An 11928-nucleotide genomic window follows, 5' to 3' on the forward strand; every position below is an offset into this window, starting at 1 on the left:
CCGGATGCCGAGACCGGTGCCTGCGCTGAGAGGAGGCTGGGCGGACGCCGAGGGACAGCGGGGTCCCAAGAGCCGAACCTGACCCGGGTCGTGCCCGAGAGCGGATAGGTTGGACGCACCGCGGGCCTGCGGAGCCGGGACGGTCGCCTGGCGTCGGGACTCGGTGGACTGGAGCGCCACAGCCTCGCAGCAAGACCGCAACGCCCCGGTCCCCACAAAAGGGAAGACCTCCATCTTTGTCACCCCGAGGCGCGGCCAGTGTCAGGAAAAGTGAGGCGGAGGGAAGTTCGGAGCGCAGAGAAAGCCGGCGGAGGGCGCTTTAGGACGGGCCGGGGCGCCGGGCTCTCTGCCCGATGCCCGGGGCCCGGCCGGGCGGCCCTGCAGCTCCGCCGCGCCGTCGGATCGCCGCGAAGGCCGGCCCGAGGCTCGCAGGCGGGGAGAAGGGCCGGGCCGGGCGGCCGGGGCGCCCCCTCCCGCGAGCCCGGAGGGAGCGGCAGTGCGCGCCCGCCCGCTCTTTCTTTTTCGCGTCCCTCCCTCCGCTGCCCCCGCCCTCGCTCCCTATTTGGAGCGGAGACACCCCTGACGTCGGAGCCGCTCGGCTCGCCGCTCCCCCGCACCGCGCGCCCGCTCGGGGCCGCAGACGGCGCGCAGCGCAACCCAGCCGAGCCTCGCGGGGCCGCCGCCAGCCCTGCCGGCCGCCTCTCGAGCCTCCCCGGGGCGCCGGGCCTGCCGCCCCCGCGGCCCGCAGACAGCTCCGCAGGAACCGGCGGGCGCGCCGCGCTCCCCGCCGCCGCGCGCGCGGTAAGTCCCGCCCGGGCCGGCACGCGGGCGCCCGGCTTCCAGAGGCTTCGGCCGCAGCGGCAGCGCCGCGCCCCCGGCCCGTCCGGCGGCCCGGGGCACGGGGCGGAGGCGCCTCCGGACGCCGGGGCTGGGGACGTGGGCGCGGCACGGGGTGGCTGGGGGGCACCGCTGCGCCCCGAGCCGGTGCACGGACTCGCCGGGGGTGTCCATTGCTCGGTGAGAGTTTCGGCGGCCGGGAGAGAAAGGGAGGGAGGTGCGTGGCGAGCGCACGCCGGGCGGGTCGAGGGCGGGTCGGGCCGTGCGGGCGCCGGGGCAGCGGCCGGAGCTCGGCCGTGGGGCTCGCGCGTCTCCCCGGCTCTGCCCGGGCCTCGCCGCGCCGCGAGCCGCTCCGCTCCGGTACGTTTCTGCCTCCTTTTTGTCTCGCTCCCTGCCTTTCGGTCTCCCCATCCGACTGCCCGTGTCTCTCGTCTCTCTCTTTTTCGTCCCCCTCTCTGTTCGGTCCCTTTCTTTCTGTTTCTTCTCCCCTTCTGCCTTCGTGTTCAGTCTCCCTGGGTTTGTGCCTCTGCCTTTATGTTCTCTCTGTCTCTCCGTCCTTGCCCCTCTGGGGGAGTCCCTCAGGGTCTGTGCATCTCCCTGACCCCCCCCACCCTCAAATTCAGACAGCCGCCCAGTGGGGTTCATGAATAGTTTCCTAGACCCGGTAAAAGAAGCGAAACCGTCCCCCTCCCTTCCGCCTGCCCCCGGGGCCTGGCCTGGGTCATCCCCCTGGAATTGAGTCTGGGGCAGGGGGAGCCAGCCTTTCCGGGGGCTCAGTTTTCTTAAGAATTCCACCCCCGCGAGGCGGCCCGGACAACGGGGCCCCGCTGCCGGCCACCTGCCCGCCCCGCTCCCTGGGCGGGGCGGTTCTGATCTTTTACAAGCTGCTGTAAAGGGGGCAGCTGCCTGCCTTGGCGTGGCCAGGGGCTTGGCAGGCATCAGGGGAGAAGGGCACATTTTCAGGCTTTCTGAGGCCCTCGCCCAGCTGGAGGACACCAGCCTGTAACTACGGGAACCCCAGGAAAACAGAGGTCAGGGCTGGAGGCCAAAGGCTGGGCGCTGGCTGGGAAGGGCGGTGGGGAAGCAATTTGTCAACAAGGGGCCCCTCACCCTTTGTTACTGTGGAAACCACCAGCCTCCAGAAACTCCCCCAGATGCTGCGACTGCTTGGGTGTGGTTTGCCTTTAGTTGGGGCCAAAGAAAAGGCAAGACTGGAGCATTTCCTTGGTGACCCATGCCCCCCCACCCCCACCCCGGCAAGCTGGACCTCTTTTCCCGGGCTGGGCCTGCGCCTTGGAGGGTGGATGGGGGGAGTAGGTGGTCTGCATTAGCCACCGGTATATCCTCACTCTTTTAAAGTGAGATTTCAGACTGCGTTTGGCTCTTTCTCCCCACCCCCAGCCCCAAGGGTCGGAGGCTGCAGAGTGGGCAGGGATGCTGGTGAGGTCTGCAGTGGGACTTCTGCTGAGCAGATGTGCGGTGGGCCCTGCAGCAGCTCATTAGCATAGATTTGTTTTGGAGACCGTTTTTGGTGTGTGGGCAGGAGGGTCTGCAGGTGGGAGAGCCGTGGCCTGGGTCTGGGGGCTGGAGCCCGGAAGCTGGAGCCGCCTGGCAGAGGCGGGCAGGCCTTTGGAGCATGGGCCTGGCCCTCTGTGTCCGCCCCCTGGACAGTTAGTTCATGCTCTGCCAGAGCAGGGAGGAAGGAAGCCACCCTGCGGTGAGACTGGGGTCATGGAATCACAGTGGCCTTAAGCAACACGCTGGAGCCAGACTGCCCTTGAGGGAATCCGCTTAAATGGACATTCCCAGGCCATGCTCCCTCTTCTAGAGCAGGCAAACGTGGGGCTCAGGGAGGCAAAGCAAATGTTCAGTGGCTCCGTCTGTAACTATTAGACTGTCCTGCGCCCAGGCACACAGTGAGTCAATGGATGAGCTTGGGCCTGAACTTGTCCTTGGACCCCAGGGTGGGCCCGGGAGAGCCTGCTGAGCCGATCAGGGCTGGGGTCTGAGGCCTCTTGGCCCGCATCCCAGAGCGACCTTTCCAGCTGCACCATTCAAGGAAGTCCCTGCGCTCATTCCAAGACCTGCAGGGACTGCCCCAGCCTGGCTGAGCCCAAGCCTAGGGCTGTGGCCACAGAGGCCACGCCCTCCACACCCACAGCAGGGGACAGCCTGGCAGCCGGGCCCAGCCTGTTTTCTCCGGGGGGGGGGGGGGGGGGGCAGGGAGCTGATCTCTCCAAGACCCTGTCCCTTCAGTCAGTGGCTCTAGGGTGAGAGTCTGAGGGCGTTCTTCCTCTCGGCTCCCACCCTGGCCGGTCCGGGTGGCAGGCAGCACTCTACAGTTTATAAAACCCTTTCTGCGCTGTCATCTTATATGGTTGAGTTTCCCCTAAATCCACTCTCATCAAGGCAAGTGCAACCCCGGATTTAGGTATTTTCAGGACCGGCCCAGGATCTGGTGGGAGGACGTGAGGGAGGGGGAGGGCGAGGGGCATCTTGCAGGAGGCAGGGGGGTGGGGGCAGAGTTCAGGGACCCCAGGCTAGCCCTAGGGGTGACGTTACCGAGGCTTTATTCCGTGGCAGCCGCCCTCTGCAGGCCTTTCTGTGCACTCCGTGTGCCCACCTTACAGATGAGGAAATGGAGGCACAGAAAGTTTAAGTTGGCTGAGGTAGGATGTGAACCTGGGTCTGTGACAGTCAGTGGTGGGGAACCGAGAGCTGGCCCTGTGTGTACGTGCACAGGAAAAGCAGGAGGGGGGGGTGCTGGGGTCATCTGGTCTGATCAGCTCAAGAACAACACACCACAAAGGCCACGTGCTTGCTGTGTGAATCGCCATGTTGCCCGGATGCTGGGCCCACAGGTAGAAGCCTCCGTCCAACTCAGGTGGGGCTGTAGGTGGGAAAGGTGCCAGGAGAGGTTATGGGAGCGGGAGTTGAAGTTGGGGAGAAGCTGCCTTTGCCACCAAGGATTTGCCACCTGCCCTCACCTGCTTCCACACCAGGCTGGTTGCTGTAGGGAATGGTGACACCAGGGGCCTTGTGTGGATGTGTGACTGGCGGCGAGTGGACCATTCTAGCAAGAAAATCCTGGTGTACGTGGCCTGAATATTCAGATTTGCCCCAAAGAGGAAACGGGCAGCAATTGTTCTGTTCTTACAGAAAATCGACTCTGCTCTACGAAGGGTTTCACGGTGGGTGTGGGTGGGCTAGAGGTCTCCCTGGAAATTCTAGGCCCCTCCAGTGACTTGAAGACTTCATTCCAGGCCCTAGAATCCAGGCAGCAGGGTGGGTGGCTCCTGTCAGCAGTGCTCTTATGGGGGCCACAGCTCCTAACCTGGCTGGGCCTCAGAATCATGTGGGAGTGTTTGTAGATGATGCCCAGGTCATGGCCTGGACCTGTGGGGTCAGAATATCCAGGGCTGGGGCCCGGGCATGTGGGTTTTGGCAAGCATCTCCGGGAAGATGCTAGGTTCTGGGAGGGGTGGAAACAGAGAGAGAGAGGACCCCAAAGGCCCAACCATGAAGCCTGTTCTTGCTGCCCCACCCCTGGCCCCTCCCCAGGGACCTTCCGAACCAAGGATCCTGAGAAAGCCACCCAGCGGCTCTGCTGTGTTTGTCCACTGCCCTGTTCTCTGGTGTGAGAGATCTGGGTGCTCACCTCCTTGGTCTGTGCCTCAGTTTCCACGGTGCTGGCATGGATCAGCCAGCGACCCCTCCCCTCCCCCAGGGAACTTTCTTTCTGTGTTGTTGGCAGCCTCAGGACGTGTCTGGTGTTTGCACAAGGCCTCTGAGGATCTGGGGGGTTTGGATTTGGGAGTGGCAGTGGGGTGGTGAGAAGACGTTCCCCCCCCCGCCCTGGGCTGAGGATGCCCCCATTGAAATCTCGCCACAACTCTGAGGCAGGGTTGTATCAGGCCTTTCCTGAGGCTCCAAGGACCCAGGGGTCAGCCCGGGCTGCTCTCTTATCAGTTGGGGCGTGTGTGCGAGGGTGTGTGTGTGTAAGGGTGTGTGTGTAAGGGTGTGTGTGAGAGGGTGTGTGTGAGGGTGTGTGTGTGTGAGTGAGGGTGTGTGTGAGGGTGTGTGTGTGAGGGGTGTGTGTGTGAGGGGTGTGTGTGTGAGGGGTGTGTGTGTGAGGGTGTGTGTGTGAGTGAGGGGTGTATGTGTGTGAGGGGTGTGTGTGTGTGAGTGAGGGTGTGTGTGAGTGAGGGTGTGTGTGTGTGTGAGGGTGTGTGTGTGAGTGAGGGTGTGTGTGTGAGTGAGGGTGTGTGTGTGAGGATGTGTGTGTGAGTGAGGGTGTGTGTGTGAGGGTGTGTATGTGTGAGGGTGTGTGTGTGAGAGTGAGGGTGTGTGTGAGTGAGGGTGTGTGTGTGTGAGGGTGTGTGTGTGAGTGAGGGTGTGTGTGTGAGTGAGGGTGTGTGTGTGAGGGTGTGTATGTGTGAGGGTGTGTATGTGTGAGGGTGTGTGTGTGTGAGAGTGAGGGTGTGTGTGAGTGAGGGTGTGTGTGTGTGAGGGTGTGTGTGTGTGTGAGGGTGTGTGTGTGTGAGGGTGTGTGTGTGTGTGTGGGCTCTCATGGGCACTGGAGTCAGGAGTGGGACTTGAACTCTGCTCCCAGGTAGTGTGAATAAGGATAAGAGACGCAGCCTGCTGGGGCAGGGAGCCCCAGGCCTCTTGCCAACTCCGGACCCTTCCCTGGACACCTTCTTTCCCTCTGTTTCTGGCTTTATCCTCTGGGAGCCTTCCCATCGGCAAAGGTAGCAGGTGCTTACCTTGCTACCGTCCATGCTCAAATCCTGGTGTTAGTCAATCCTAATCTTATAATCTTGAGCAAATCTCTTAACCTCCCCGTGCCTCAGTTTCCTCCTCTATAGGATGGGGGAGACAGTAGTATCCATCTCATGGGGTTGTAAGGACCGCGGAAATGCGTACATGTTAAAAGCACCCGGAACAGTGCCTAGTCCACAGTTAGCACCAGCTCTTGCTACTGTGAGACAGGCAGGGAATGTGCTGGGCTGTTAGCGATGAAGCCCCTCTCCTTGCTTTTGTGAGTGCAGTCCCTCAGCCAGGAGCTCCCCCTTCTCCCCATCATTGGTAACTCACTGCAGTCCTGAATGAAATCCAGAATTAAGGGGGCGCCTGGGTGGCTCAGTCGGTTAAGCGTCTGCCTTCGGCTCAGGTCATGATCTCAGGGTCCTGGGATTGAGCCCCGCATCGGGCTCCCTGCTCAGTGGGGAGCCTGCTTCTCCCTCTGCTGCTCCCCCTGCTTGTGTTCCCTCTCTCTCTCTGTCAAATAAATAAATAAATTCTTAAAAATAAATCCAGGATTAAGAATCTCTCCTTCTTTGCACCCCAGCCATCTCTGACTATCTGAATAGCTGCTTCCTCGAAACCCACCTCCTTCGACCTCCTCCTCTAGACTCTGAGCTCTGAGTGGGTGTAGGGTCTGGGGCCCCAGCTTCCCCTGCCCTCACCCTTGCCTCTGTCTCCTCCACCACCTAGAAGGTGCTCAGTGGACTGAGCGCTAAACTGCAGGGAACCGCACGCCTCAGTGGAAGAGCATTGCTTGGCCCGATTTGCTGGGGTGGGGGGGCCTTGGGGATGACCCCTTGGCAAAGCAAGGGGGGTTGTTGGCCTGGGGAAATCCGTCTTCCCACCGTGGTGTTCTAGGAGTCCCATGACTTGTGGTGTGACCTTCAGGGAGGGAGGAAGAGATGAGAATCCGTGGGTGAGGCTCTTGTCACAGGAAGGCAGGTCCCCCTGCTGTCTAAAAAAATTAGCTGAGTTGCCGCTCGAAAAAACAAAAAAAGCATAAACCAACAAAAAAGAAAACGTGCTAGCAAAGAGCCCACCCCAGCGCGAGGGGGGCAGCAGGGATTCTTGGGGATTGGGTGTGAGGGCGGCCGGAACGTGGGTGCATCCGATGGCAAGCGTGTGTGGGTGGGAAAGACTAGCCCAGGGTGCCCCCTGCCTCCCGCTCACGCCCAGGGGCCTGAGGCCTGCCCCGCCTTCCCCGCGCTCTGGGGACTGGGGTTGAGGACTGGCCTGAGCTGGGGGCCTGCTGATTGCATCCTCCCAGGCCTTATCCCCAGCAGTGCTGTACTCTCGATCTTAGGGTAGGGGCAAATAGGTGCAGAGAGGTGAGCTTTATTCCTGGAAGTCACACAGCTCCCAGGTGGGAAGGCCAGACTTGAACCAGGGGACTCCGGGGGCTGTGCTTGTGGTGGGGGCGGGGCAGTTGGCCGGGGCTCAGGGCTGCTGGCCTGGATAAGCAGACCGTGGCTCCAGCCCCCTCTGAGGTTGGCTTACAGGACTCCCCCCACCCCCCAGCCCCACTCCGTGGGCACCGCTGGATTAGCTCCGGCCTGTGTACTTGCTATAACCTGACCCTAATAACCAGTCCCCATGCTCCAGGCCCGTGACGCCCCTAAAACCTCACCACTGCCCTGTCTTTCAATAAGCCTGATTATTCCCCACCCCCAGTCTCAGCTCTGCCCCCCCCCTTTAGCCTGGTCCTGGCCCATGGCTGCCATTCCAAACCCCACCAAATTCAGCTGCAAAGCAGACCCGTGGGGCTCCAGGCTACTTCCATACCACCCCGGTCTCAGCTCCCAGTCACCTCCCGCCCAGCCCGGTCTTCCTGAGGAATCGCCACAGGGTCAGGTAGAGGACAAAGTCCCCAGACCTGTCTGAGGTCTCTGAGGGAGCTGTGGCCTTGGGTGGTCCCTGCAGGGCCCCTCGTGGTGTGCTGTGGTCAGACCCCGACTCGGAGCCTAATTCCCTAGGCACAGAAGAGGACCCCGTGGGGTCAGGGAGCCTCCTGGATGCTGAGCTTGTTGAAAAATTAGTTGGGTTGCCAGTTAGGAACGAGTCCGTTCTATTTGGTTAGGATGTGATTGTACTGAAAACATGGGCTTTGCTGTCCATCTTGTGAGTGAGACCGGAACTATCTGGGTGAGAGCCAGGGCCATGACACAAATGTATTGGGATGGGGCAGGCCGTCCCGACTCACCTCCTACTGCTCTCCCCGCTTCACCCCTCTCCGCTGGCGTTGGGGTCCAGTGAGATGGGACTCGTCTCTGCTTCTGGAGACCTCCTGCAGGGAGAAGGGGCTGAGCAGAACTTCGTGGGTGGAGAGAACACAGTGATGTGGAGGTGGTCACAGCCCTGCAGGCTGGCCTGGTCCCTCCCCTAGAGCCCAGCTGAGCCAGCCCACCTAGGTTTTCCCTGGAGCAGCAGACAAGACCCCCAACCCCTCCGCCTTCCTGGACACTTCACCAAGGAGGCGGGCTGAGGGTGGGATCGTTCTGAACGGGAACGTTCCCACTCTAGTGCTGGGCGTCTGTGGGACAGCACCTGGCCCCTGATCCCGACTCGGCCATGCCCAGGCCCCTCTTGGGACCGTCCCAAGGCATGGAATCCCAGACTGACTGAGCTGGACCATTCTCGAGCCTGGCTCCATGTCAGAGACGCCTTGGAAGCTTGCTAGAAATGCGCAGTCCCGCTCCACCCTAGAACCTCACTCCGCAAGTCCCCAGGGGACTCAGGGGATTCTCATGACTTGCCGGGTTTGGAAACCAGCGGTCCAGGGCACCTCACTCATTTTAGAGGTCGGGACACTGAGGCCTGGGTGTCCAGGGTCGCAGAGCAGGTGCAGACTCTTTGCTCCCCATCCAGCGCCCTTTCCCATGTCCTGTCCCCAGAGCACCCCCTTGCAGGCCTTGCCCTCATTTTCAAGTCACTCTGAAGCCTCCCTCTTCCATACATTTGGAGGTGGGGGAGAGGGCAAAACCTAGGGAGGCTGAAGTTGGGGAACACTGGGAGAGCCCCCGCTAAGAGCAGTCCTTTAGACACGCTGCCCTGCAGCGCCATCTTCTGGCAAATTCTGGTATTAGTGTCTCCTTCCATCCAGTTTACAGGGGGTCAAGCGCTTGTCTTGTTTTTTTTCTTGAAGATTGGGATGGAACTGGGGGTAAATAAGGATGTATGGAAAAGACTCAGGGCTTGAGGCTCTGGTGGGGCATCCAAAAAAGAAATAGCCTGGTCTGGGGTTAGCCGTTTCACCTGACGCCCAGCCAGCCAAGGTGGTCCAAGAAGTCACAGTGCTGGACGGAGGAGGTTAGCCTTTCCTGGTGGCTGACCTGCGGGCGGCATGCCCAGGAGACGCGCTGGGTGGCCAGCCCCTCGAGGGCAGGCACTGCGTTTCCTGGGTAAGCTTTTGTGTTTCCCAGAGGGCCCAAAGCATCACAGTCCTCTGCCATCCCTTCTCTCCATCCCCATTTCTTAGATGAAGAAACCGAGGCACAGACATAAAAAGTAACTTGCTCGAAGCTGCACAGGAGGGTATCAAAGTAACACCCACAGAGCGTGCATTATCTGCTAGCCTCACCGCTGAGGGCTTTTGTGTCATCTTCCTGACGCCCATCCACGCGCATATGTTAGCAGCCCCATTGTCGGGGTCCAGAAAGGCAAAATAACTTGTCCAAGGTTGTGCTTCGCTGGCAGGTGGTAGAGCTAGGATTTGAACCCAGGCAGTCGGGGGTCAGAGCCCATGCTTGTCGCACCGCCGTCCCCTCTGCGCACGGCACCCTGGGCCCTGCCGGCCTCACCTGCAGTCTGTGCTCAGACCTAGGGCTCTAGGGGCCACGGGCACGATGCTTCGGGTCCTGGTTGGGGCCGTCTTCCCCGCAATGCTGCTGGCCGCCCCGCCGCCCATCAACAAGCTGGCCCTGTTCCCGGACAAGAGCGCCTGGTGTGAGGCCAAGAACATCACCCAGATCGTGGGCCACAGCGGCTGTGAGGCCAAGTCCATCCAGAACAGGTGCGGTACAGGGGTGGTGGGTGGAGGGGCTGGAGACGGGGGCCGGGAGGGAGGCAGAGGACAAGGCGGCCCATCCCTGCCGCCGCTGCCGCCGCAGTGTCACGAGCACAGTGACCTCTCCTCCCACAGGGCGTGCCTAGGACAGTGCTTCAGCTACAGCGTTCCCAACACCTTCCCGCAGTCCACCGAGTCCCTGGTTCACTGTGACTCCTGCATGCCGGCGCAGTCCATGTGGGAGATCGTGAGTACTGCTGCCGCCCCTGCCTGCCCCGCCTCCACCCACAGCCCGCGTGAGCCTCGGCCGCAGGGCTTACCCGTCAGGCCCCACCGTGTGCCGGGGCTGAGGCTTGTGCTGGGCATCCAGACGTGGCCCTTGCCGCAGGATGGCTTATGCGTCTGACGCCAATGTGCGCAGGACAAGAGATCTTTCTTATGTCAGTCACATGATGAAATCCTTAAAGTGGTTTCCTGTTGTTTTACGATGAGAACCCAATCCTTGCCGGGTCCCACAGTGCCCAGCATGGCCTGGTTTCCCAGGCTCTTGAGTTTGTCTCGCCTCTCTCATCCTTTTTACTTGCTTGACACTTGACATCAGTGTGCTTTCTTTCAATCTCTTACACCTGCTCTGCTTGCTGCTACCACAGGGCCTTTGCACATGCTCTTTTCCCTGTTTGGAATGCCTTTCTTCTCACCCAGTTAATGTCTATTCATTCTTCTGCTTTGGGCTCAACACTATTCTCAGTGCCCTTTCCCATCCCCCTGAGCACCATGTGCGCCACGGTTTTCCATCTGCATTTGGATGATTGTGACAAGCCTTTCCCCCGCTGCTAGGCTCTAATTTCTTTGAGGGACCATGCCTATCCTTGCATCCCCAGCACTGGCAGGGAGTAGGTGCTCTGTGGAAAAGGGAGGAAGGATGGGAAAAGAAGAGCTATTGGGAAAGTGTGAATTAGGAGAAGAGTGAGACCCCTGCAAGGTCCGGTAGGGCAGACCTAGGCTGGGCTGCGGCTTCGGGATGGGGCTCTTTGAGGAAGTGATGTCTGAGCGCAGACCCCAAGGTTAAGTAGAAGTTAAGTGGGCCAGTTTGGGGCAGGTGGTCCAGGGTGGGTTAGGTGAGCACCTTCCACGCTGAGGGAACAGCATGTGCAAAGTCTCGGGCAGATCCAGCAGCTCAGAGTTGGTGGGAGTGGCACAAAGTCAGGGGTGGAGAGGCAGCCTGAAGGTCCTGGGAGGGGGGGCCTTGGTAAGGAGTCTGGACTTTTCTTCAAGTGCAGTGGGGAGCACTGAGGGGGGTTGTGGGCAGGGCAGGCCCCTTTGGATTTCTCCCCTCAGGCTGCTGTGAGGGAATGGGTAGGGAGGTGGCAGGACTGGCTGAGAGGAGACAAGTTGGGCGGCTCCTGCAGGGGCTCGCCCTCCTGCCTGTGGAGGGGCCCACAGAGCTAACTGGTGTACCCTCCCCAGGTGGGCTCAGGCATTTTGGGGTCTCTGGGATTGTCAGTCCCGTGAGGAGTGTTGTTGCCCTTGGGGCCTCTGGAAACGTGTCTTCCCTTCTCTTCTGTCCTCTGCAGGTGACCTTGGAGTGCCCCGGCCACGAGGAGGTGCCCCGGGTGGACAAGCTGGTGGAGAAGATTCTGCACTGTAGCTGCCAGGCGTGCGGCAAGGAGCCGAGCCACGGGCTGAGCGTCTACGTGCAGGGCGAGGACACGCCGGGCTCCCAGCCGGGCACCCGTCCCCACCCCCACCCTGGAGGGCAGACCCCTGAGCCCGAGGATCCCCCCGGGGCCCCACACGTGGACGAAGAGGGGGCTGAGGACTGAGGCCCCAACTCTTCCTCCCCTCTCGTCCCCTGTGGAATGTTGGGTCTCACCCTTGGGGGAACGGTGGGGAGAAAGGCTGGAGCCCCCCTTTGGCACTGGATGGACTTGGATTCAGACTTGGACTTGGAATGCTTTCCGGTTGCCATGGAGATCTGAAGGGAGGGGTTGGGGCCAAGCTGCACAATTTAATATATTCAAGAGTGAGGGGAGGTAGCAGAGGTCTTCAGGGTTCTTTTTCGGATGGGGGGTGGTTTTCTTCCTTTCTGCCTCCTAGAGATGTGCCTTCGGGAGGGGAAGAGGTTGGCTAAGCTGCTGAGGTGGGTGTGAGGTCCTCACCGCCCCTGGTGGGGCAGGGCCCCTGGGGTGCAGATGGTGGAGCGGGGGCCCTGAGCTGAGGGTGGGCTCCTTGCCAGCAGCAGCCCTGAGGGAGGGGCTGGGCCCAGGCTATAGGAAGACCCC

General features: G+C 61.2%; 1 protein-coding gene across 1 annotated transcript; it reads left to right on the forward strand.

Moving 5' to 3' along the window:
- Window positions 1-622: 622 nt before the first annotated feature.
- Window positions 623-11682, forward strand: NBL1 (NBL1, DAN family BMP antagonist). Its single transcript, XM_027568779.2, has 4 exons — window positions 623-801; window positions 9458-9652; window positions 9782-9893; window positions 11221-11682. The coding sequence occupies exons 2-4, from the start codon at window positions 9486-9488 to the stop codon at window positions 11467-11469; spliced, it is 528 nt and encodes a 175-aa protein (XP_027424580.1). The 5' UTR covers window positions 623-801; window positions 9458-9485; the 3' UTR covers window positions 11470-11682.
- The last annotated feature ends 246 nt before the right edge of the window (window positions 11683-11928 follow it).

Source organism: Zalophus californianus, chromosome 4, assembly GCF_009762305.2.
Source record: "Zalophus californianus isolate mZalCal1 chromosome 4, mZalCal1.pri.v2, whole genome shotgun sequence".
Taxonomy (NCBI): Eukaryota; Metazoa; Chordata; class Mammalia; order Carnivora; family Otariidae; genus Zalophus; species Zalophus californianus.